The following is a 27541-nucleotide window of genomic DNA, read 5'->3' as shown; positions in this document are numbered from 1 at the left end:
AGAAGGATTGGTGGGAATTCTGGGAACGGTTCATATGTCTGACATACTATCACGGGTGCCAGCCTTGCCAGGACAGCTGGGGTTTGCCTGGTGGGCTAGACCCGGTGGTCCTGGAAGAAGAGAGCCACTGCCCTAATGCAAGGGTGAAACATGGGGCTCTGCGCCACCAGTCTGGTAGTAGAATGCTGACACATCTGGGGTTCAGAGGGCCCCTCACACCTCTAGGCCTAGCGCGCATCACTGCACCCGCTGCACTGTTGTTGGACACGCCCCTGGCTGGTGACCAGCATCAGGTGAAGTGACAAACACTTCCGGCTTCAGAGGCCCTTACGTAACATGGGAGAGTCTTGTGAGAAGCTGATAGTTTTGGCTTCTGTTGATAGGTATGATTTCTTTACTTATTGACTGTATGGCTCATAACTGATTACACTTTGGTTTTAGTTTCACTTTCACAGCACCGGCTGAGACTTAACTCATAAACCTCCTGGACTGCACCTGAAGTTCACAGGGTGACACACTGAGGTAGACAGTGGCTTCTCGTCCCAGGGCTCACTGCAGAGGTCTCTTCACATTTTTATTGTTGCCTGAAAACTGCTCGACACACAATGAAGTCTGCAGCCGGTGCTTTTAAACTCATAGGTTCTTTTTGAACTCAGCGCCCTCTAGGCCTCTGCGCCAGGTGCGGCTGCCCCAGTCACAGCGCCCTAAAGCCGGCCCTACACACCGAAATGACTGTAGCGAAGCAACCTGCCCTCTCTAGAAGCAGCTGGCCGTAGCCTTAGATCCGTGGCAGCAAAGCGTCCACCCCGGCAGGGGCACACAGACTGCCTAGACCTTGCTTTGGACAAGGTTAGGTCCACTCTAGATCAAGGCGACTCTTGTCTTAAGCTCGACGGCTCTGCAGCGCTTTGCTCTAAGCTAGTCGAAGTCTGGTATAGTGTGGAGCACCCCAGGACTCGCCCCTGTCCCCGGTGTTATTTAACATTTATGTTCCGCCTCTGGCTGACCAATCAGGTCCTGTTGCGGGCTAGCATCCCTTACGCTGATGTGACGTAGTTGAATGTGCTCTTTAATCTTTCGGCACCACCTGGAAACAACTGAGCACTTGGCTTGTAATTCAGCTTCAGATGTCATTCAACTCTCTTAAGTAAAATACCAATTCATCAGAATTTGCTCTAATTGGCAATAATATCCAGAGATTGATCCAACTTCCACAGGACTTGCCCCTTCCCCTCCAGTCGAGGTCCAGTTTGAAGCTAATGTTGAACCCTCCTCACTTGTGCTTTCAGGCTTGGAATAAACCAGTTGTACCTAACTGCCTTTTTTACTTAGTTTTTTTTTTTTTTAAGTTCTCTTTTTTTGTACCCCTTCACATTCATGTTCTACTGATCTCTGCCAACAACCCCTCCTAGAATAGACCCCTGCAATATTGTTGTTTGGGGTTATCGGACTCTTCATTGAGTAAAATGTGATACCCTTAGTCAGGCAATCGGGCAATTACACTGGCTACCAAAAGTAATTATTTTTAAGACACTCTTCGTGCGCTGAGGCCCAGATTTACAAAGGGTTTGCGTGGCTCTTGTGTCACACAAGGTGACTCCAGGGCAACGCAAGCCCTCTAGAGAGATACACTACGCCAACGCAAGCTGCCTTGAGTGACTCTGTGGTTTAGTAAATCCAGAGTAACGCAAGGTAGTGAAATGCACATGCGTCCACCCATAGTTTGATGTAATCCCATATTTACTAAGGTCAGCAAACCTGAGATTGTGTCAAAATGGTACACATTCCCAACGAAGACATAGAGCCTGATTACAACTTTGTCGGAGGGGGTTAATCTGTCCCAAATGTGACGGATATCCCGCCTGCCATATTACGAGTTCCATAGGATATAATGGACTCGTAATACGGGAGCGGGATATCCGTCACATTTGGGATGAATTAACCCCCTCCGCCAAAGTTGTAATCAGGCCCACAATGAGGAGAAATGTCTTTATTTCTCCTTGTTATTTCCTCTTTCTATGTGTGCTGCTGTAGAAAGAGGAATAAGCCTCAATAAATTGTTTTTGTGCAGGAAGGTGTCCCTTCCCGCACAAAAAACTTCCTGCCTGTAACACAAGCAAGTGTGCCTTCACTGGCGCAAGGCAGCAATCAGTGCAGGGAGAGACCAGGAGTGCATCATATCTCAGTAGATATGGCATATTTCTGCTCTCTCCCTGTCATGCAACGCAGACCAGCAACTTTTCTTGCTGCATTGCATTGTGTGACTTTTTGATGAACCTCCCCTTAAGTGTATTATTAGTCACAAACTTCCCCACTCTACTTTTCATTTTTTAATTACAATTCCACAAGGAGGTTCTGCTCTAACCTACAAAAGCTGTATACTATACCATGTTCCACAAATTGCACATCTGGGGGTTGGGCCTTATTTTTCCATGGTCCTCAGAACTTTAATAATCATCCGTACTTTGTGGGAGCCTAACCCCAATAATCATCTGAACCCCAATTTTTGGTCACCCCAAAAGTCTTACCAGAATAATTTGGCTCCAAACTCCCCCGATGATCTCGTGGTTAGTGACTCTTCATCAGTGAAATCACAATTTACAGAGTTAAATTGAATTAAATTTTAGACACTTCTAGATCAAAAACAGACAAAAACAAATATTTATCATAGACTAGCGAGTTTCTGGGAAATGCATGAATGGCCATGAAGGCTTAGGTACCTAAGTATAGATAAAACCCCTAATTAGGCATATTCTAAGCAAAAAATGTGAAGTGTCAGACTCAGTGCTTAATTTGTACTGGTTGTTTCCCGTGCAGAGCACCAGCACTTATTTTTCTGCCTGAAGCATTTACTGTGAGCAAAAGACTCATTTGGGAAAGACGAAGGAAGAGAAACAAGCGTCACAAAGGGAGAAAGCAGAAAGCTGCAAGAGTGAGCTGAAGGGGCAGGGAGTAGCTGTAAATGGATTAAAGAGGCCGGAGATGGCTTCAGGATAATGCTGCCTCAGTATTCAGTGCTCACACATTTAAAAGCAGCAGCCGCATGGTTAAGAGGAGGGCCTTGGGCACTGACGTGTTTTTATTTACAAAATAAGCACTGGTCAGACTCATGAACGCCACTGACAGCATTTCAGGCCGCCTACAAGAGAATGGCAAATAAAATCCTCCATAACACAGAAGTCCAGAGGCTGTATAGGAAAATGACACAAACTATTAATAGATTCTGCAAATTCAAATAGTATGATCGTGGTTAGGGTCGCATTTGGCAAATAAGAACCAGCAATGTAATAATTACAAACTACGTAATTATTTAACACGAACCCATTTCCTCAGGTAAGAGAAATTTTCCATTGTTCAGCAACTGCTCTCCAGAGATGTATAATACAAATGAAACATTTCTTAAACAATGGCTCACAAAACTAGCATGTCTTCTGCATAACTTTCAGCAGAAGTCCTTGAAGATTATGCTTTAGGTACATCATGGAAGCCTCGTTCACAATACACGCTTTATAACAAGACATGGTATATCAGTAGTGTTAGAAATGGGGTCTTTGGTTGGCAGTCAGGTTACTCCCTGTCCAAGCAAGGACCCTCACTCTAGTCAGGGTAAAAGAGAATCACCCTCAGCTAACCCCTGCTTACCCCCTTGGTAGCTTGGCAGAGCAGTAGGCTTAACTTCAGAGTGCTAGGTGTAAAGTATTTGTACCAACACACACAGTAACTCAATGAAAACACTACAAAATGACACGACACCAGTTTAGAAAAATAGGAAATATTTATCTAAACAAAACAAGACCAAAAAGACAAAAATCCGACATACACAAGTCAAGTTATGAACTTTTAAAGATTAAACTAAAAAATAGCGCTTAGAAACACAAAATGCTTCGATGAGGTGTTAACACGGCGTCATGACGGAGTCGTTCCCAACAAGCCGACACCAGCGGCGCTGGACATGGAGTCATGTAGACCCCCCAAGTACAGTATCTTTGGTGAAGAGTGAGAACAAGTCGATGTGCGAAGTCGGGGATCGTGGCGTCTGTGCGAAATGTTGAATCCGCGCACTTCGAGCGGCGCTGGTCACGATGTGGTGCAGTGACTTCCACGGAGTCGCGGACTTCAGCGGGGCTTCAGCGGCATTGGGCCTACGCAGGTCATTGCGTTCCAGCGAAGATCACAGAGTCGGTTGCAGGCGACATCACCAGATTCAGCAGCGGCATGGGCCCGAAGTCATCCGAAGTCGATTTCCTTGGATTTCCACCAGCTTTCCATTCAAGGGCCCAGGGACTGGATAGGGCACCACTTGTCAGAGCAGGAGTCTCTCGAGAGACTCCAGGTGCTGGCAGAGAGAAGTCTTTGCTGTCCCTGAGACTTCAAACAACAGGAGGCAAGCTCTAAATCAAGCCCTTGGAGATTTCTTCACAAGATGGAAGGCACACAAAGTCCAGTCTTTGCCCTCTTACTCTGGCAGAAGCAGCAACTGCAGGAGTGCTCCACAAACCACAGTCACAGGCAAGGCAGCTCTTCTTCCTCAGCTCTTCTCCAGGCAGAGGTTCCACTTGTTTCCAGAAGTGATCTAAAGTCTGTGGTTTTGGGTGCCCTTCTTATACCCAATTTATCCTTTGAAGTAGGCCTACTTCAAAGTAAAGTCTCTTTTGAATGTGAAATCCTGCCTTGCCCAGGCTAGGCCCCAGAAACTCACCAGGGGGTCGGAGACTGCATTGTGTGAGGGCAGGCACAGCCCTTTCAGGTGTGAGTGACCACTCCTCCCCTCCCTCCCAGCACAGATGGCTCATCAGGATATGCAGGCTACACCCCAGCTCCCTTTGTGTCACTGTCTAGTGTGAGGTGCAACCAGCCCAACTGTCAAACTGACCCAGACAGGGAATCCACAAATAGGCAGAGTCACAGAAATGGTATAAGCAAGAAAATGCTCACTTTCTGAAAGTGGCATTTTCAAACATGCAATCTTAAAATCAACTTTACTAACAGATGAATTTTTAAATTGTGAGCTCAGAGACCCCAAACTCGACATGTCTATCCGCTCCCAAAGGGAATCTACTCTTTAATCATATTTAAAGGTAGCCCCCATGTTAACCTATGAGGGAGACAGGCCTTGCAACAGTGAAAAACATATTTAGCAATATTTCACTGTCAGGACATATAAAAAACATTACTATATGTCCTACTTTAACCATACACTGTACCCTGCCCTTGGGGCTACCTAGGGCCTACCTTAGGGGTGTCTGACATGTAAGAAAAGGGAAGGTTTAGGCCTGGCAAGTGGGTACACTTACCAAGTCGAATTTACAGTTAAAACTGCACACACAGACACTGCAATGGCAGGTCTGAGACATGATTACAGGGTTACTTGTGTGGGTGGCACAACCAGTGCTGCAGGCCCACTAGTAGCATTTGATTTACAGGCCCTGGCACCTCCAGTACACTTTAATAGGGACTTACTAGTAAATCAAATATGCCAATCATGGATAAACCAATCAACAATACAATTTATACAGAGAGCATATGCACTTTAGCACTGGTTAGCAGTGGTAAAGCGCTCAGAGTTCAAAAACCAACAGCAACAGGTCAGAAAAAAGCAGGAGGCAAAAAGATTGGGGATGACCTTGCATAAGCAAAAAAGTCCAACAAGTAGTATAATGAGGTCATTTACTTCATGGAAACAGGGAGAGATGGCTTTGCTGCAGGACACTCATTGAGAGGAGGAAATAAGCAGAAGAAATTGATCAGAACATTAGAAACTGCATCCATAAAAAAAAAAGGCGTATTACACACAAATGTGGCATAACTAGTCGTATCATTATCTACACTTCTAAGTGACCTGGGTAACACATTTCAGGTGCAACTTTATCAGTTCATCAGTTACGACTATATGCATCATTAAATCAAACATTAAAAAAAATTCACACAATATTTGCACATTTTGAACATACTTTGAAAAATGCTGTAACAGTCACATAAAATATATTTTGTCCTAGTTGAGCTTAATGCGTGCTGTAAACACACTTCAATTCTGTTGAGCATTTTACCTTCACCTTTTACTCTTAAAGGTCCATACTCCCAAAATACTTTCTTGCAGTACGGGCTCTTAACAAATAATAATAAGATTAAGGTATAGATGTGGTGTATGTTTTTATGCATGTGGTATTTCTAAAACACAAACCTAGCTAAAAGGAAGCAGAGTATTGTACGTGGAGTGTGTGAGGCTATGGATCCCTTTCAAGCAGCAGCTTTCTAGATTCACCAAATTGCTCCTCATTAAATAAGAAGATAGGGGTTCAGAGCGGACCGGCGCACCACTCTCTGACCAGTCACTGTTTACTGCTTAATTGCTCACTCAGCAGCAAGAGCCAGAGCCTTAGGGCCATGTGTCCAAATTTTAGGCCAGCTATTGTTCAATTGCAATTTTCTGCAAATTGCAATTAGGAAATTGCTATTATTAATGTATGAAACGCATTCAGTTTCATTTTGCAATTCCTGGTGTGTCGCAAATCAATCTACATCATGAATATTAATGAGGTAGGGTTGCAGTTTGTGACCCTTTAGGAATTGCAGTCATCACAGGGATGGTGGCCTGCTGGGGCTTTTGTACATTTCAATAACTTTTTTATGGACACACATGGCCTGATTGTTTGGGACCCTTAAAAGTGGCTTTATACATATCGCCCTTAAAGACTTTCCGGGCAGAAGCTTATCTCGGGGAGGGATCCTCACCTGTAAATCTGAAACTGATAGCCATGTTCTCAATGTGCGCTTTCCATCAGAAAAATGGGATAGGTTTCCCTGAATTGAACTGTGGCCAGGTGTGGCCTGCAAAGAAATGCTTTGACACACAAGCTAAGCTGCAACATTTACAGGTATTAAAAACTGTAGAAATATGTATACTGCACTTTGTACCCTGGGCATTGTGAAAACTGGCAAGGCGTTGGTGTTTTACATGCCGACATATGATGGCAGTACTGGGGCATGTGACAGCATCAGTTAATATGGTATTGTATTTTTGCCACATATGTATATTAAAGGGCTGCTAAGTGTAAAGGAAGCGGGATGAGAATGCTGTCCTATAATAGTACTTGAAATATGATTTATAGTGTTTCCATGGTGGACCAGGGTTTGGTGGACCAGACCGCAGTGTATCACATAGGCATCGCTTCACCTGTATTCCACATTTTTGCCCACTGTGCAGGCAATGTTTTGTAACAGACTTACATTTTTTTTACAGAAACACAATGATATTCAGCAACAGAGAACTATTATTCCTGGTTTCTTTGTGCATCGCCTCTCTCTCATGCACACTCCTAATGCCACTTCCAAGCACCTAAATCCAGGGATTTCTAGGGATACACTGCATCTTCCCTTTTTCATCACTTCGGCGTGCCATGGTAACCAACAGGCTAGAGATCTCTGAGTTTTCACTTTCGAAAGCTGCATCAACCTGAGTTCTTTGTAATTAAAACAACTTACCACCTTAGTAGTGACTCTGTATATTGACTCCCTGTGACTCGTGCTCAGTGTGCTCCGTGTGTAAGTGAGGGCCATTCTGGATGGGGCCAAGGTGGGCTCAGTGCTGCACGACTGCATCTTCTAAGGTATATCTCTACTAGGTTAAGCTTAGAAACATTAGTCTAACATTTTGGGATGGCCTATGAGAGACTTGCCCAATGCCAAAAAGAACTAGACTAACCCCAGAGGGCATTACAAAAGCTACCTATCAAAAACAGGATTAATTTGGGATAGATTTGCATCCAACAGAAATGCAGCAACGGAGCGCAGGTCTGGGTCGCCCTCAAGGTGGCCCCCCTGAGAGTCCTCTCACGCGTGGGGAGAGTTGGGGCCAGTGGAACTGGTTTGATTACTGGAAGGCACTCAGTGACTGGATGCTGAAACCTCCAGAATCCAAGGTTGGACTGGGGCAATTCAAAACTCTCCAGGGAAAGAAGTACAATATTGTTACTTGAGTTCTGAAAATATCCCCACCAGGGGCACTGGTTTCACTTCCTTTTTAGATGAATGCGCAGAATGTGAGTGCATTTTGTCTACAATCAATAAAGGCAAGAGGTCCCAGTCTATTAAATCTGATATACCCCCCACATCTGCCTGCTTCACTACTAGGGACGCTGTGAAGAAGTGCCTTCTACACATTTAGACCAGCTAAAGCTGCTGTTCAGAAATGGAAACCTCTGAAATGCATACCAACAACAAGGTGTGATTAAGGCACATTTTAATAGGCGTTATGCAATAACATCATACTCATTGTGCATGTTATCTCACATTCCAAGATCTGACTGTCATCCAAAGATTCCCATTAAAATACATTATTCACAAACATTTATTTACTGCAGTCCCAATTTTGGTGAAAACTCATGGTTGTACCCACAATTTTGTGACCACTTGACCACACTAATTTTCCTTATCACTCTTCACACCAAGTAAGGCATATCCATGAACCCTTCTGCATTCCCCTCCACCTGCTCCATCGCCATTGTACGAAGGATGTGTCCAACCTGTTCATTGAGAATCATGTCTGCACCGTGCCTAGAAAAGAAGAAAACCAAACTTAAATCTCTGGTTTAAATCCTTTAATGCATTCTTGGACTCTTGTCCAACTTCTTTCACTTTACAAGTCATCATTGTCAATTTCCCATCAGGCGAGGTGAAGAACAGCTGCCCAGACCGTTTCATAGAGCGAAGCACTAAGAGGAACCATCTTCACATGGAAATATGTTATTCATCCCCTTTCTGCTAAGTCTACTACTTCAGAATGATTGCTTCCTCATTGGTGGGCTTCTCATAGAGTGGAGGTTGGATGGATGGTGCAACATCATCTCTTCCTGAGCTGAGTAGTACAGCAATATACTAATCCACAGTATTGTGTAAATGTGTTTAGGATCTAGCCAAGCCAGACAGGGAGGAGAAACAACACCCGGCCTTACTACAGGCAGGATCTCTGCCAGACATTCTAGGTGAGATACTTCACTGGTCATGGCATGGACTTCCATTATTGCTTCCATCCACTGGTTCTGGAACAATTTTCAGAATTGGGAGCTGGGTAGTAAAATCACCTCACTAAAGGTAAAGGGAATATGTGCCAGGTGAAAAACCTAAACTATTTCAAGTTTAATGGCTGTGCTGCAGCACCTTCTGCACCCCTAGTTCCAGTGCCACTGTCTACATCCTTCCCTTCTCCCATCATCCTCTTTCACCTCTTGCTTTCTCTCTCTCAACACACCGCCACCATCGCAAACCACTCCCACACTATCTACTTACCCAAACTTAGCAAAGAGGTTAGTTGCCACTGTCCTGAAGTAATCCCAACCAAGGTAGCTAAGGTTTTAAGACCTGATATACTTTCCCTTTACACAAACCAAGGATATGAAAATTGCTCACCAACTATTTTGCAAACATGTATTTAATCTATGACATAACCTATGTACTAATTGGTCGCATATATTTATCCAAGTTTCATTTTGCCCCCCTTTGTGAAAAACTGCATGTAGAGATGGTGACTTTCAAAGCAAAACAAACCACCATCCCTGCATTTGCTTTCACAAAAAGGAAACATTTAGAAGCCTGTGTCCATTAAAGAGGCAGGTGCTGCAGTTACAACAAATTTTACATTCTGGAACACCTCAGGGATAGCAGGCGGAGTTCCTCTGGACCATTCCCTGCTCCCTTGAGGCCTTCAGACATGATTTAAAAATGGGAAGCTGTCCCAATCAGAAACCATCCCAAATATACAAATCAGTCACCACCCCAGCTTCAATAGTTACCACCACAACTTTAATGGTTTTCAACTGTACATGAGGGAATGACTTGTAAAGAGGAGGCGAAGGGTTCTTTCACGACCTCTCCTGTTTGCAATTAGGAAAGGGTTGCAAAACCTTATGACATGAAAATACCTTCTTGGCTGGTAAAAAGTGGTTGTGTACATTGTGAGAAGGTTTTTTGTGCTCACAAACATCACAGGTTTTGTGATCACAAACATCTTTTGTACATTGGCCTGCCAAGCGTTTGAGGCTCTAGAGAAAGTACACACAAACATTAAAAAAGAATGAAAAATAACTAGATGCAAAATGGGGGATTTTCATGTCACTTGTCCTCTCTTTGCTGACAACCATCTAATAATAGATAGGGCCAAAGTTGGCCATAAATGAAGATTTGCAGAATTGATAATGTAAGAAATTGGGTAACTGCTTGAGGGGGGGTGACGCTGTTGGAAAATGGGTTATTGGTAAGGCAGGTAAGTACCTACACTTAGCAATAGGCCACTAACCTCCACTTAGGTCCAGTTAGGTCTCAGTAAATTAAACCTAGCTCAACCCTTGGTAGCTTGGCAACGAGTGACAAGGCTTAACTTAGGAGACAAAGCGTAAAGCATTCAAATATCACAAAACAGTAATTAAATAAAACACAGGAAACAGTTTAAAAATCCAAAATCAATTTATAAAAATAGGAAATATTTGTAGCTTTAAAACGACACCAAAACAAATAAAATCCAATAAGGGGAACCGGAGATATGAATTTTTAAAGAACTATTGCTTTCTAGCTCATAGAAACAAAAAGCACCAATCTGGTCATCTGGTCGCACCTCGACCCATGGCAAAGTCAAAGTTTAAGGCCGACCGCGATGGAGCCTGGTTCGGCTACAGCCAGCGGGTTGCCTCGGTCAAAAGTTAACCTTAGTACTTAGTCGTTTTTTTCTGGAGATCTTCTTCAGCGGGACGAACCTGCCAGTCCAATCAGACCTCCTGGAACTCTTCCTCAGATACGCGTCGCAGGAGCCCTTGGTGGAGATTTTTACCTTCGCACTTAGTTGTTTTTTCAAGGTGAAAATCCTTTCGACCGGGGCAAACCTGAATCTTGATCTGACGTCCTTGGAGCCCTCTTTGGATATGCTGGCTGGGAGGTTCCGGTCAACTTCCTAAGTTCGGACTTAGTCTCTTTTTTGGAGATTTTCTTCACCAGGATGAACCTGCAAGTAAGGCCGGGTCACGGTTGAGGCAAGCCGACTAGAGTTGCTGCAGCGGGTCAGTCCCTCTATGGAGCTTTTATCCAAAAGTTCTCCAAACTTCTGGATCTTCTTCCAGATATTCTTTTAAGGTTCTTTTGAGGTCCAAAGTTCACCCCAAGGTTCCAGAAGCTCTGAGATGCTCCTTGGGGGTAGGGACTACAACTCCCAGAATGCACCTGGTGCAAACTCCTTTTTGGCCACTGGGCAGTGGTCATCTGGTTGGTTTCTTCAGGAGTTGGTGCAGGGCACTCTGGTTAGCAATTCTTCACCTGTAGCAAACAGGGAGTCCCTCCTTGAACCAGTTGAAGTCAGGCAAAGTCCTTCTTGTGGTGAAGCCCAAGTGTGCAGCTGGTGCAGTCCTCCAGAGTGCAGAGCCAGGTGCAGGTCAGGGGTCCAGCAGGGAAGTCCTTCTTCTTCTGTAGTTCTTCCTTGTTGGAATCTGATAGGGATTTGAGGTGTGGGTGCAGGTCTACCAGTTTTATCCTTGCTCGTGGGTGAAAAACTGGGGGGTCCAGGCTCTCAAATCAGGGGTAGGGTCCTTCCCCCCTATGATGACCACTCCCTGGGAAGTGTGGCAAAAATCAATCCCAGGGTGCAACTTTCCTCAAAAATCTATCATGGCTGAAAGTGATTTTTGGAGGTTACATCTGGCTGAGTCCACCCACTGGTATGGCTAAAAATCCTAAACACACCCCTCTCCTAATCTAATCAAGGGGGCACCTAATTGTCTGGGTTTGCAGGATGTGAGAGTGTTGCTGGTTTGCTCAAAATGTCCTTCTCTGCCTTTGAAGACCAGTTTGGCAGCCCTCCCCCTTCCTGCTTCCCCATCGCTGAGGGGAGATCTCCTCCCCCAGGCACATCTTTGTGTTGAGCCAGGCCACTTCACACCTCATCAACGCTGCCAGGCCAGGCTGCCAGAGGCTGGCCAATCAGAGCAAAGCAGCAAAAAGACTGCAGGGCTGAAGTTGGCAACTTTTCAGGTAAAGTTTAAAACTCTTTACCTGAACAAATTATATTAAATAACTGTAAGTTGTGGGATTTATTATAACAATTATTTTGATACCAAACTTGTAGTATCTGTAACTTAAGGGGATTTTCAAAATTCACTACAATGAGGGAAAAACTAATTTGGCTGTTTTACCTCACCAGGGCTTATAAAACTATTTTTATAAGGTCCCTGCTTATAGTTACATGGCACCCAGCCCTAGGGGCACATAGGGCACACCTTAGGGGTGACTAATTTGTAAAAATAAGGTAGTTTAAGGCTTTGGAACTACTTTTAATTCCAAAGTCGAAATTTGCATGTAACTTTAATTTAGAAGCAGCCAGCAAGGCAGGCCTGCCTTTAAAATGACACTGGGCACCTCAGCAGTGCACCTATGGTGCACTACCTATGCTGGGGTCCCTAAACCTACATGCCCTAACATATGCTTGGGATTTATAGGTAGGTTGACTTAGCCAATTATAATTAGCCTAGTTTGCATACTGATTTTACACAGAGCACAGGCCCTGGGACTTGTCAACAGTACCCAGGGCACCATCAGAGTCAGGAAAACACCAGCAAAATGTGAAAAATTGTGGAAAAAAGTTAGGGGGCCTCTGCAATCAGCCCTGTTTTCTCACAGACACCCTATTCAAGCAGCAACCACAATCCTTGTCAGGGTGCAGTCACAAGCAACCCCCAAATTAACCTGTGCTCAACCCTCTGGTAGCTTGGCACAGAGCAGTCAAGCTTAACTTATGTGTAAAGTATTTATGCAGCACTTCAAACAGTAATAAAGTGGGAACACAGCACAGGAATAATCCTACACTAATAAAAAAAAAAAAATAGAGTCCATTTTAATAGATAATTTAAGATCAAAACACAAAAAAACTGTAGAACCCGGAGCCAAGCAATTTTAAAGATGTAAGTGAAAATAGCCCAAAAAGCACAAAGGGTCAACTGTGGACATCTGGTCACGCTAGACTGGGACAAAGTCACAAGTTTAGGCTGACCACGATGGAGTGTGGACTAGCTACAGGGTCCCAGTTAGTCACGCTGAACAGGAGTACGTTAAATCCTGGTTGTGAAGAATTGTGCAGTCCTGCATCAAGGATGCGTCATGCAGCCAAAGCAATGCAGGGTCCTGGTCAGAGATGTGTTGTGCAGTGTCGGTTCCGAGGAGCTGCGAGGCTGCAATACATCATTATACATTGTGAAAGAGGCCATAGACGAGGGGGCTTCTAAAGCAAAATCCTGCATCGAGGATGTGTTGTGCACCAGCTGGTTCCGAAGAATTTGAGGAGCTTTCAATGTGGAGACCTGCCTCATCATCGAGGCTGCCATCAACGTTAGACTTGCGATGCAAGGGTCTATGTCAAGGATGCAACTCGTAGTGGTGGTTATGATGAGGCTGCAATGGTGATGTGAAGTCCATGCAATGGGAAAGTCCATACAGCAGTGGTGAGGCATCAGTTCTGCTCAGAGTTGCGGTACACAGCAGAGGGGATGCTTTGGTTCTGTTGGATCCACACGTGGGCTGGCAGAGCATCTTCATGGCCACTTGCAAGGCTCTAGGACTAGGGTGACACCACTTTGCAGAGTAGGACTCGCAGATGGCAAAGTCCAGTTGTTGGGTTCAAAGTGGTGGGAAGCCTGTTATGTCACTGAATCTTCTGATCAGGAGGCCAGTCAACTAGCCTTTGGAGGCACTTTTGAGTCCAATGTTTAGAGATGCAAGTCTAGTCCTCACCTGGGCAAGAGGGCAGCAGAGCAGTAGGTCAGCACAACAGGGCAGCAGTCCTTTAGTGTAGCAGTCCAGATGAGTGGCAGACCCTTCAACAGCACAGCAGTCCTTCTTCCTGGCAGAGTCCACAGGTCCAGAAGTGTACTGAAAAGTTGTTGTCTGATGTCCACTATTTGTACCTGTTACCCACTTTGAAATGGGAGAAGCTTCCAAAGGATTCCACACCCCAGAAATGTTAGAAATTTCCTGCCTCCCTGCACTGGTCTCAGATTGTCTGGGGTCACAATAGACTAGTGTCAAACCCTTTTGTGACAGTGCTTGGCAAGGCCTTTTTGATGTGCAAGTGTGGTAGGTGAGAGCTCCTCCCCCCTTGTTAACTCAGAGTGACCCATCATGCCAAAACCTAGCTTCTCTTTGTCTCACTGTATGGGAGCAATATATAAAGACCAACTGCCAACTACACATAGTCATGTGGATACAGACATCATACACCATATGGTTGGGACTAGAAAATGCCATCTATCTAAAAGTGCCATTTTCAGAATTGTGATTAAAATCTGACTTGACAATTAAGGAGTGTCTTTAACTACAAATCTTTGGAAGCTAAACTCACTGTATACTGGATCCAAACTGTATAGCTTATTAAATGTAATAAAGTACGTCCAATGTTATACTGTGGGAGAGGTAGGCCTTTCAGTAGTGAAAAACATATTTAGCAGTTTTTCACTACCAGAACATGTAAAACTTAAAGGAACATGTATAATGTTTTGAATACACTGCACCCTGCCCTCTGGGCTGTGTAGGGCCTACCTCAGGGGTGACATATGTATTAAAAAGGAAGGTTTGGCCTGGCAAGAAGTTTATTTTGCCAGGTCAAAATGGCAGCTTAGAACTGCACATACAGGCTGCAATGGCAGGCCTGAGACATGTTTGTAAGGCTACTTAAGAGTGTGGCACAATAAGTGCTGCAGGCCCACTACAGTCATTTAATTTGAAGACCCTGGATACATGAAGTACCACTTTAGGGGGGCGTGGCCAAGCCACTCAACATGGCGGACGCAAGCTTTTAGAGCTCCGCGCCGCACCCGATGAAGTGCTCAATTGGAGGGAAACGGGGGGGGGGGGGCAATCCGTTCCCCAACAAGCCGAATCTGGTCCTGGCACCCCGGGAGCTCATCTGGGGCTGAGGGCAGAGTCCCTGTGCCGGCTGCGGCGAAGCGGTGCCGCAGCCGGATGAAACCAGCTGGCGTCCCAGGCCGCAACCAAGACTGCTGCGACCTGGGGAGGCGCGGCAGTGGAGTGGAGGTGTGACCGCTCGAGCCGCAACTAAAGGCTGTGCCGCGAGGTCGGGCGGCCTGAAAAGAAGAGGCGGCTTGGGCCCCTGAAGCCTCACACTTGATCTGGAGCTCCCCGGGATCTCCCCCTCGGTCACTGGCCACACCTGAGGATCGGGCCACGAGGTGGGACGAACCGGGGGTAAAGAAGGGGAGGAAAAAAAAAGTAAAACAAATAATAATAATAATAATTAAAAAAAAAAAAGAAATAAATATTTAAAAAAAAGAAAAAGAAGAGGCCTGCGGCAGATGAGCCAAGCTGCGACCGGATCAGGGAGCTGGGCTGCGATGTGGAGAAGCTAAAAAGGAAGCAGCAACCGGCGCGGCCTGGGCCGAGTGGAGGACCTAGGACCTGTTCAATTCCTCCCCCCGATTGCTGACAAACACGAACCGGGGAGCAGGGACGGCGCCCCCCACGGAGGCGATCAGCAGGTGAGACCGCGACTTGCACGGGCCTCCCACAGAGACTGCGTGCGGACCTAAGCAGCGCTGGTGGACCTACGGGGAAATCAGGGGAGCTGGGTGTCCCCTTCCTCCACCTCTGACTGCGGTCACGTACCAGAGAGGGCTCCCCCCTTGGTAACTGGGACTGTTGGTTGAGAGGCCCAGGAGGTGCATTAAAAGGAAGGGAGCTGGACCCCTACTGAACCCGAGAGGATACCCTAATCCACACCTACGTCGACATCGAGCACCCCTGCTCTATGGGGCACAACCATCACCATAAAGAACCACAATGGTGGAGAATTAGGTGCCGGAGAATCGGTGCGACTGGGCTGCTCGTGCTGTCATGGAGGGACTCCCATCGACCCTCAGACAAGCAGGCCCGGCCCCCCCTCCAATCATCTAGGGCACCCAGACAAGCAAAGACTTCGCTAAAGATTGCAAAACGCGCTAGAAACCGGAGGCACACAGCACGTCACATAAGAGCTGACACCTGGTGCAACCTTCCGCTGGACCGGCTATTGAGGGAAACCTACAGCATGGAGCCCAAGATGCCTATCGAAAGTGTGCCCTAACACCGAACTGCGTGGATCTGATTGGATCTGGCTGCAGGCTGCCCGCTGGCCCCCTTGCTGACCCGACCAGGGCCGGATCGAAGTACAGAACACAAGTGGTTCCCGACAAAATGGAGATCGATGATCCGAGACTGAGTAGAGACCCCTCAAGAACTAGAACATGGCTTGGACGGGATGGTTACGCTCCGGTGCTGGAATTGGGAAACCACAAGACACGTCAATCCAAGACAGCCAAAAACTAGACGCAGTACTCGCTGCAGTAGAGTGCATTGGAGACTCGCTGGAATGTGCCCGCACGTCGCTGGAAGCCAAGATAGACAAAGTGGCAAGCGACCTTGTTCTAATTCACGCTGACCATCGCAAGTTAACAGAAAAAACCAACGAGATTGAGGCCACAGTAAACGAACTAACGCCTGTGACCACCCAACTGAAAACTGGAATGGAAGATATACAAGCCAGGGCCACGAGCTGGAGCGTCGAGTTGAGAACGTAGAGGGCCGCTCCAGAAGAAACAACATTCGGGTAGTGAACTTATCGGAGGGCACCGAAAATCGTGATCCGGTGGCCTACTCGGAGAACTGGTTGCAAGGGCTGGTGCCTGAGGGCGAGCTTACCCCCTTTTTCTCTGTCAAGCGAGCACACCGTATTCCGGCACGACCGAGACCGCCAGGCAGTGCCCCGCGTCCATTCATCATCCGGCTTCTCCACTACGCAGATAGAGATATCATATTACGAACAGTGAGAGCCAGTCCGACCCCCCAGGTGGACAACGCGCAGATCCTGCTGTTCTCAGATTACACCCTAATGGTACAAAGAGACCGAGCCTCCTATTTGCCCTGGAAACGTAAGCTACTCTTTGCTATTTCCCGCTAGACTGCGAGTTGTGGTGGAAGACAAAACACATTTTTTCCCCACCCGAGGCAGCATGGGAATGGCTTGAATCGTCGGGTCTATCCTCTGGAGGCGCACCTGAACGAACTGGACCGACACCCCAGCCCAGGCGCAGCCGAACCAGACGAGACCAAAAATGGAGCGCAGCCCACACTGGACCGACGAAATGCGCTCCAGACCTGGATCAGCTAATCCAGGAGAGAAGGGAAGCAATAAACACTTTTGCGACGATGGGTGCATCACCTCTGCCCTCGGGGTCGGACACGGAACTCTCCCACCCAGCCAGTGACCGTCCTATCACGCCGGACCACCTGTCGGAGTCGGACCTCACTGGGGGGCCCCCCTGTGACACCGGCCACTGCAGACAAACTTTAAGGAAATCTTGAACAATACTGAGAGTCCACACACAGCGAGAACCTCCCAGCCAACGGTATTTGCATGGATGTGACTTGAGAGATGAGCAGGCCACTGCTCTAACTGCAGAATGCATGCATTAACCCATAAGCAACTATGGGCCAGATGTAGGAAGCACTTTGCGAGTCGCAAACGGCAAAATTTGCCGTTTGCGACTCGCAAATGCGTGATTCCTATGCAGAAATGCATTTTGCGAGTCGGGACCGACTCGCAAAATGCATTTCCGAATCGCAATTAGGAAGGGGTGTTCCCTTCCTATTTGCGATTCGCAATGGTATGCAATTCCATTTGCGACCGCATATGCGGTCGCAAATGGAGTCGCAGTTACCATCCACTTGAAGTGGATGGTAACCCATTCGCAAACGGGAAGGGGTCCCCATGGGACCCCTTCCCCTTTGTGAATGGACCCCATATTATTTTTTCAGGGCAGGGAGTGGTCCAAGGGACCACTCCCTGCCCTGAAAATTCCGAAACTAAAGGTTTCGGAATTTTTTGAAATGCAGCTCGTTTTCCTGTGAGGAAAACGGGCTGCACTTAAAAAAAAAAAAAACACCTTTATTTAAAAGGCAGGTCGCTAACATGGAGGCCTGCTGACGTCAGCAGGCCTCCATGTTAGCGAGTGCCTATACTCGCAATGGGGTCGCAAACTGCGACCCACCTCATAAATATTGCAGACACCTTTCTGCATGTCAAATTGCGACTTGCAATTTGCGAGTCGCACAGACTCGCAAATTGCAAGTCGCAATTTGATTTTTTCCTACATCTGGCCCTATATGTGCACCAGACTACCCGACACCATGCCCTGAGCACTGTAGTCTCTTAAGACAGGGAGAAGTGGGGCTCCCCCCTATGTTCCCTTCTATTCCTTCTGTTATCCGCCACAACCGGGTAAGAAGCCCTCTGCTGACTCACTCCCTTCTGTAACCTCGGCCTTCCCCCCTTGCGGAGACACACAATGTATGGATGTGTGACAACACTTTGTTGGGTTTGTTGTTATGTTTGGGCGGTGACCTGTTGTTTGTCTGCTCTGATGGCATTAGTTAAGTTTTATCATTGCCGGTCGACACTTACTAAATCCTTAGTCGCCAGTTGGGAAGTGGGGGGAAAAAAAGAAGAGACACTTATACAGGGGGGCGGGAAGGGGAGGCACGAAAGGAAACCCAATGCCTATAACATGGCCACATACACAGTAATCACCTGGAATGTAAGAGGCATTCACACACCCAAGCGCTGGTATGCCATCTACTCCTACCTGAAACGCCACTCAGTCCACATAGCGATCTTACAGGAGACACACATAGCGAACCCCGAGATTCCCCGATTGCGCCAACGCTGGAGAGGGCAATTATGTGCGACGGGACAATCGGCATATGCCAAGGGTGCACTCATTTCGATTAGAGCTGGCACTCCCTTTGTAGCGGAAGAGCAGATCGTAGACCCACAGGGTAGATTTGTACTAGTCAAGGGAAGACTCGCGGGACACACGATTGTACTGGGCTCTATATATGCTTCAAACACAGACCAAACTGCCTTTCTACATAAACTATCACACCACTTAGCGGGCTGGAGCAGCCTCCCGTGGCTGCTGGGGGGGACTACAACAGTGTGCTTGATGTGGAATTAGACCGCTCCTTTCCCCCGCTGCCCACATTGCTGGTAGCTGCTTCGTGGGGTCTGGTGGACTGGACCCAGCAATGGCAATTAGTAGACGTGTGGAGACAGCGACACAGGGCGGACAGGACTTACTCCTTCTACTCTGCCCCGCACTCCCTACACGTGCGTCTAGATAGAATATTTTGCACCACGAGTTTCGCCCCAGTAGGGGTGAACTCGGAATATCTGGGGTGTACAACCTCCGACCATAACCCCATGATTGCGCGCCTACGCTGGGGATCCCCACGTCCAGCCATTCCCACATGGAGACTAAGACCGGAGCTACTGGAAGACGCTACTTTCAGGGCGTCACTGAGCGCCGTAATCACAGAATTCTTTTAACAAAACGACGGCACGGCCTCGTCTGGTTTAGTAGAATGGGATGCATTTAAGGTCTTTGTGCGTGGGCACTGTTTGGGAACCCAGTGTGGCCTGCGCCGCTCCGTTGATCGTGAGCTGACCCGAGTGGAACAGGTCCTGTTACAGTCAGAGAGGGAAACAGCCAATAATCAAACTAACGACTTGGAACTGCCGGCAGTGCGTGAAGAACACTTGTCGTTACTGGAGCGTCTACGATGTCTAAATTACACTGCACCCTCTGCGAGAACCCATGCATCAGCCGACAAAGCAGGCAAGCTTTTAGCCTGGCTGGTCAGACGAGACTGTGAGAGGAAACCTATAATGGAAATTCGCTCACAGACCAGGGAAATACTGTATGCACCCAGGGAGATACAAGCCGAATTTACAAGACATTACGAAGCACTCTACGCCTCGAGACCTCTTCCCGGAGGCGATACCAGCGCAGAATTTCTTGCTAAAGTGGAGCTTCCACAATTAGAAGACGATCAATCTGAGGCACTCGAAACACCCCTCGACCTGGAAGAGATTGGATCTATTATCCATGAACTTGCGTCCGGCAAAACACCGGGCCCAGACGGGATCCCAGTCGACTTCTATAAGGCCTTTGCGCTGCAGTTGGCACCCAGGCTGCTCTGTGTGTATGAGAGAGCAGAACAGGAGGGCCATTTATCGACCACCCAAAGAGTGGCACTGCTGGTCTCGCTTCCCAAATCCGGGAGGGACCCAGTGGACTTGGGGTCGTACAGACCACTGGCGATGCTAAACACTGATTATAAAATTGTAGCCAAACTGCTGGTGACACGCCTCCCACCAACAGTGCCGGGCCTGATACACCCGGACCAAAACGGGTTTGTCCCAGCCAGAGACACCTCCCACAACATCAGAAGGTTATTCAGAGTCATGGAATATGCAAAGCGTGACTTGCCCCGAGCAGGCTGCCTTGTCCTAGACCTGGTAAAGGCTTTCGACTCCCTGGAGTGGCCCTACTTGTTCAAAGTGTTGCGGCAGTTCGGCATAGGACCATCCTTTACTCGTTTAATTAAATTACTATACACCAGACCATTAGTATGAGTTAGATTGGGACCCGAGATATCGGAGCCGATCCAGGTGCGCAGGGGTAGGAGACAAGGCTGCCCTCTTTCACCACTTCTTCTCACTCGCTATGGAACCCTTAGCGGCGGCCCTATGTAAAGAGGGGAGTAACTGGGGAATCCCACTAGGGGATGGCCTCCACATAGTGTCGTTATACGCCGACGACCTTCTACTATACTTCCGAGATATTACTCGGATCCCTCCCGAGGCCGGCCTGCTCCTACAACAGTTTGCGTCAATATCTGGCCTTAGAGTAAACTGGGCTAAATCCTGCCTCTTTCCCTTTGACCCGGGACTCACGGACCCAGAACTTATATTGGCCGAGAGCCCTGTCCCATGGCAACCTCATACATTTAGATACCTGGGTATTTGTATATACCACAGCGAGAAAGATACATTTGAGGGTAACCTTGCGAGGGCGGCATCCTCGGCCAAGTCCCAAATGATATTTTGGAGGACACTACCGCTGTCAGTAGCAGGCAGGATAGCACTTCTGAAAATGGTGGTTTTACCCCGGTTCTTGTACTTTTTTTCTAACCTCCCGCACTATGGGGGTCATTCTAACCCCGGCGTGATCGCCGGGGCCTGGGTCGGCGGGAGCACCGCCAACAGGCTGGCGGTGCTCCGCAGGGCATTCTGACCGCGGCGGTATGGCAGCGGTCAGAACAGGAAAACCGGCGGTGTCCTGCCGGTTTTCCGCTGCCCTGAGGAATCCCCCATCTGCGCCGCCATGGGGGATTCCGACCCCCTCACCGCCATCCTGTTCCTGGCGGTTCCGACCGCCAGGAACAGGACGGCGGTGAGGGGTGTCGTGGGGCCCCTGGGGGCCCCTGCAGTGCCCATGCCAATGGCATGGGCACTGCAGGGGCCCCCGTAAGAGGGCCCCACTTTGAATTTCAGTGTCTGCTTAGCAGACACCGAAATTCGCGACGGGTGCTACTGCACCCGTCGCACCCTTCCCACTCCGCCGGCTCCATTCGGAGCCGGCTTCCTCGTGGGAAGGGGTTTCCCGCTGGGCTGGCGGGCGGCCTTCTGGCGGTCGCCCGCCAGCCCAGCGGGAAAGCCAGAATGAGGCCCTATGTTCCTTCCGGCTTCTTCAGAGCACTGGAAACAGGACTGAGAGAATTTATTTGGAATGGTGGCCGTTGTAGAGTTGCTCTTAAAAAACTGTACCTACCGCTGGATAAGGGCGGACTAGCAGTCCCTAATCTGGAGCACTACTACCTGGCGGCCCAGCTTCAGTGGATAGCCAGATGGCTAGCTGATGCTCAGCACGCAGACACAGCTTCAGAGAGTGGGCCATGGTCACTCCAACAGATACAACACCTATTTCACCCACTAACACGAGCGCAGACCCCACACCAACTCTTTCTTAGGGTAGCCCACAGATGCTTCCGCAGATCGCTCCGCCTCACAAGCTCGATAATTCCTTTTGCACCAGCCCTAGCACTATTAGGCACACCAAGAGGCCCCAGAGTCACTTCAGAATCTGAACTACGCACATGGCACGAAATAGAATTATACACACTAGGAGATCTCTATGAAGAAGCCCAGCTGCTTCCCTTTGCCAGGCTTCAAGAGATAGGATTACCACCCTGCCAGTTCTTACTACATTGCTCATTGCTGAGGGCGCTGGGGTCTAGATGGGGAGACATCTCAGTGGCGCCTCCTACTCACTGATTCAGTATTTACAGGTGGTGGGTCGCAGGCGCCACTTGATCAGCTGGTTGGCAGATGCCCTGAGAACCCAGAATGCCCTTGAAAGCGAAACGCTACGCATGGCATGAGAAGCAGACACCGGCGATTCAATAGCAGTGGGAAGATGGAGATCTGCTCTCTCGGGCCACCTCAATGTGCCTCGCAACTCTCGATTTCGCCTAATCCAATACTACATAGTACATAGAGCCTACCTCACCCCAGCCCATGTGAACAGATACTTCAATCGCAGAGACGCGGCTTGTCCCAGATGCTGCGATATCAGAGTAGACTTGCTGCATATGCTATGGTCCTGTCCAGACTTGGACTCATACTGGAGGGCGGTAATTGACAATTTGTCTGACTGTATATCGCAACAAATACCCTTCACATGGGAAGCATGCATTCTAGGACTATTCCCCAGAAGTAAGCAACGCAGAGCGAAGGTCCGCTTCACGGATTTAGGACTCATAGTGGCAAAACGATTAGTGACCCGTAGGTGGAAATCACCGAATCCGCCACCAATACAGGCCTGGAGGCGCTCTCTCGAGGTATGGGCGGGAGCTGAGGGCACAGTGCTCACACGGGAAGAAGTCTTGGGGTTGAGACAATTTCCACTGTCTGCCACCTGGGAGGGAATGCTGCTGCGACTGCGTAACATGGGAGTACATCTAACAGGGGAGGAAATAGAATAACACAAACAGATGTCCACTGATGAGACAATGCACCACACTTGGGAACTGAACGTGAAAGTTACTGAGATACGTCCTGATACTGGGAAGCAAAGAGATAGTATCCATCTTGCCTTGCACCCGGCCCAGCCCCTCTATCAGCAAATAGATGTGTAACGATGAGATCCCCACCCTAACTGGCTAATGTTTGCATATGTGAAACCTGTACAAGTGTCTGTTAACGGCAATGTTATCGTTATATATATATATATTTTTTTTTTAATTTTCTTTCCATTTAAAAGTTTTATACATATAAACTTCATAATCTCTGCCTCATTACTAGACATGTTCTCAACTGAACATTTGATTCGGAAACAATGTTAAATCAACTGGCACCGTCAATGGCGCACTAGCCGATGGACATTAGACACATTACTGACTTTCCAAACTTCAGCCGCGCAGTGAGCCAGAAGTAATAAAACGCGCCCAACAGCAAAAACAACATTGTAAGATGATTGTAACCAACACAATGCTCAAACTTAACAATTGAATAGCTACAAGTATATGCTGTACAATATGCTGTAGCAATACGTTTCGTATGTGCTAATCAATGTGTGATGGTATATATATAACACACCATACTTTACTGAAATGCAACAATATTAAAAAAATACCAATAAACAGATTTATGAAAAGAAAATGAAGTACCACTTTATCAGGGGCTTACACATAAATTAAATGTGCCAATTGGGTATAAGCCAATTCTATCATCTTTAGAAGACAGAGCATAATCTTGTTAGCACTGGTTAGCAATGGTTAAGTACACACAGAATCCTAAGGCCAACAAAAATGACTTCACCAAACACATAGCAGGGGTGAAGGTAAAAAGTTTAAGGCGAACCTGCAGAGAGGGCCAGGCCCAACAGACAACTATTGTCAAAGTAATAAATTAACTAACAACTTTGATAAAACAAAAGTTATGGCTTTTGGTAAAATGTAGTTTGGGTTTGTATGGTCAATAGGGCAGACTAGAGTTGAGGAAGGTCCCAAGTACAAGTATTTAGGTATGGTTTTTAACAAGTGTTTATCTTGGTTTACACAAAATGATTTGCTAAATGCCAAAGCACTTTCAACCACTGGAGGAATAGGGAAATTCAAATGTGATTATGAAGGTCTTTCGCTTCAGCCTGTATTAGCAGCTTGTAAAACAATTTCCCCCCCACAATCCCTAAACAGGGTGGAACTCATGAGCCTCAGTAGTCACTGGGGCCTGATTACAAGTGAGTTGGTTAATTCCAAGACATGCGTAAACCCTGTTTACGCACGAGTGAGAATTACAAGTTTTGTTTTATAAGATTTTTTGGTCAAACCTGCTGAAACCTAGCAGAGGAAATTGTACGGTATTTGCCTTACTATGTGATTTTGGTGCCTTAAACACCAAATTCCTCATGTTATTCCCCACAAACTAGTATTAGGTGTTATTTAGCGCACACAATAAATAATGTACCATGATGTATCATTATTTATCCTATGCAATAATTAATGAAGCAAACTCATAATCAGAACCTTAGACTGGGAAAAAATCGAGGGCGGCTGCCAAAAAAACTACATCCCCCCCCCCGAAATGTGCTATGCTCCCAGCCATTAGAATGGAATCTGGTTTACACTCCTAGACAAAGGAGACAAGCACACAGCTGTTGGATATGGCAGCTGTTTTGAAGGTTAATAGTTTTCATGTTACTTTACCCACAGCTCATTCAAAGAGAAAAATGACAGAGTTGGGTTTGACGGTTTTTAGAGAAATAGATCTCCGGTATTGTGACCAATCCACTGATAAAATTGGAATTGGAATGAATATTTTTCAGAAGGTACCATTTGCTTGAGGTTCAAACTGTCACCTAGGCGGTAAATAGTTCTTTGAGATGTGAATTGGCTCCCAGATCTAAGACAAAGGTTTATGGTGGGAAAGAGGTTTACCCTCCCTTGACAAGATGGCCAGAGGACTGTCCCCAGCTCTTTCATATTTTCAAAGAATGCCTGCCCTGTCACAGGCAGATGTAGCTCACCACTGGGCCTACCTCCTCTATGTCCTTCTAGCTAGCCAGGAACCAATCTCAGTGGGCGAGGAAGTGCCCACAGAACCGGTGTTGAGTGATCACAAGTGAGAGTTTGCTCATTTCCCTGGCCACATGTCTAGGGCGGCACAAGTGCTCTGAAAAAGGGAGGAAATGTCCTGCATATTGGATTTAGGTAGAGAGGGACACTATGGGATTGTTTGGACCAGGACTCACAGGAACTGCTATGAAGGTGGGTAGAGTAATTCCTGGAAATGTTTCCCTACTGTCCAGGGCTGGGCCAAGAGTCAACCTCACTCACAGGCTAGTGTCAGGCATATAATCACCCCTAGGAATTCTCTTCAAAACTCTACTGGGCCTGTGGAAGACAGAAGAAGAATGACTGCACATGCTGTTGTGACCTGTGAGGCGAACCCTAGGGACTGAGCCTGCTCCCAATTTGTTCCAGGAATAAAAGGGTGACTGCAGGGTTCAGTTGACTGACCTCTTGTTAAGCCACTGGGACGTACAAGCTGCAAAAAGCCAACTTTCTTTAAGGAACCCAGCTCACCAGTTTCAATTGGACCTGCCCTTGACCCTGCTGGTGGCTTTTGTTAGAGTCAATCCTAACCCCCAAATCAGTCAGACCCTGCTCCAATAGTATCAGATGAGCCCAAACTTCCAGACCGAGTCCTACCCGAACCAGAAAACTGGCCTTTAATATTCCTATTCAGAGTGATGTGGCTCTTCCCAAAAAATGTGGTTGGGGTTAACAAAGTAAACTCATCTCATTCAAAGAGCATTGGTTTATTAACACAACTTCATAATGTTTAATATTTGAATGCATCTAAGTTCTCCTCCTGCCAAAGAAGTGGATATATGAGCCCCCAGTTGGAATAGAGTACACAGTCTTCCATAATAGTGAAGGTCTGGATTTCAGAGGCAGCCTCTCTGATGGAATGTGTTCATCCAGTGGCCATATATGTATGGCACAGTGTTCAGAAATGAAATTTAGAATAATTTGTATAATTAATGTTCATATGAGCCCTGTGGGTCATAGGTACTTTACCAAAAGCAATAGAGACCAAAGGGCACCTGCTAGAAACAATAAAGGGACAAAAGGTCAGGAAGTGGATGCAATAGATGCATCAATGCCCTTCACAGAGGAGAGTGGAGTTAAAATCTCAGCCTCACCACCTCTGATCATTGCAAATCCACAATAAACAAGGTGTGTTTTGTTTGTGTTTGCATATCTAAAGCAAAAACCTAGCTAGTTTGCAACAAAATACTATTCAAGTCACAATCCCCACCGGGGACATCTGGTGGGAGGGGACAGAGGGAGGTGGTAAAGCAAGTAGAAAGGGTGAAAAGGCAACATATCTGAGGTAGTGAAGAGGTATGTTTTCAATTTCTTCCTAAACTGCAGGAGGGTCGATGCTTTTCTGTTGTCACAAGGGAGGTTATTCCAGGTCCTGGAGAGTAGTCTGAGAGTAGAGTTGAATATGTGTGTGCATATTTTGGTGAAAGAGCAAGCTTCTGGGTATCAGGAAAGTTTTTTTGATTTCGATAAATGTTCATATCAAAACAGCTGTTTTAGCAATAGCAACAGAGGGTTACCAGAAACAAAAAGGGATGCATGACCAAGCTGGTCTATAACACAGTACACATCTTAGACACTGTCCTTCGCATGGGAGACTGTTGGAAGCTTACCACCTTTGTTATGCGCATGTACATGGACCTCAGAGCACTATGCGTTCTGAGTTCCAGTAGCAGAGCCAGCATTCCAGTGATGCCAGTACTAGCTGACTGGCTGAGCGATAGCCACACTCTGGCTGTAGGGACTAATTCATGAATAAACTATGTTTCTACATATCCTGTTTGTTGGATTCTTCTCTCCAGCTCAACAGAGACCTGAGCTCAAATCCCAGCTTTGCCACCTTCCACTGGAGAGAAAGTGAGCGGTGGGACATTGGTAATGCTGGCATGATGATGAGGAGGGAGTGAGCGGGATTGAGCTAAGGGACAGTGAGGGAAATGCAGGGCAGTGGGAGTCAGGCTAGATGAGAGAACACAGGGTAGATGAAAGAGCAGGGCAGATAGGGTAGATAGAGGCACGCTGGACTGCAAAAGGAACTACCAGTGGTGGAAGTGAGCAATCATATGAGGGTAAAGAGGCATGACCATGTGCTCATGCTTAAAGAATAGTTCTCTGAGATCAGCTGTTGAAGTATTTATACAAGCCATCGAACCAAACACTGTGAGACCAAAATAGTCCTGGGTGGGGCAAACCCAAGGAAAAAACACCATCAGATCAGGAATAAAGAACAGACAACTAAGACAACAGACAACTAAGATACACAACAAGGCCACCCAGTCATGAGCAAGAGGTTAGCCAAAGTTTCCCTCCAAGTATATATTATGTATTGTAAACAACAGGTAAGCCTATAGATAGCTAAAGCTGTCTCTAGACAAGACCCAAAAAGGATAAAGAATGGAAAAAGAAAAGCACTGGCAAAATACAGTTGTGGCTCAGCAGCTCTGACACTGAAGAACAAATCTTTTCAGGCAGATGTGCTTATGGTATGTGGAAAATACCCTGGCAAACA

General features: G+C 47.0%; 1 protein-coding gene across 1 annotated transcript in view; it reads right to left on the bottom strand.

Moving 5' to 3' along the window:
* Nucleotides 1-8251: 8251 nt before the first annotated feature.
* Nucleotides 8252-27541, bottom strand: part of LOC138282976 (glutathione synthetase-like) — a 309854-nt gene continuing 290564 nt past the window's right edge. The window contains exon 12 of the mRNA XM_069221064.1: nucleotides 8252-8553. Within this exon, the coding sequence (XP_069077165.1) occupies nucleotides 8439-8553 (115 nt within the window). The 3' untranslated portion in view covers nucleotides 8252-8438. The remainder of the gene's footprint in view (nucleotides 8554-27541) is intronic.

This window comes from Pleurodeles waltl, chromosome 2_2 (genome assembly GCF_031143425.1).
Source record: "Pleurodeles waltl isolate 20211129_DDA chromosome 2_2, aPleWal1.hap1.20221129, whole genome shotgun sequence".
Classification (NCBI taxonomy): domain Eukaryota; kingdom Metazoa; phylum Chordata; class Amphibia; order Caudata; family Salamandridae; genus Pleurodeles; species Pleurodeles waltl.
This window is presented reverse-complemented; position numbering and strand designations above follow the sequence as displayed.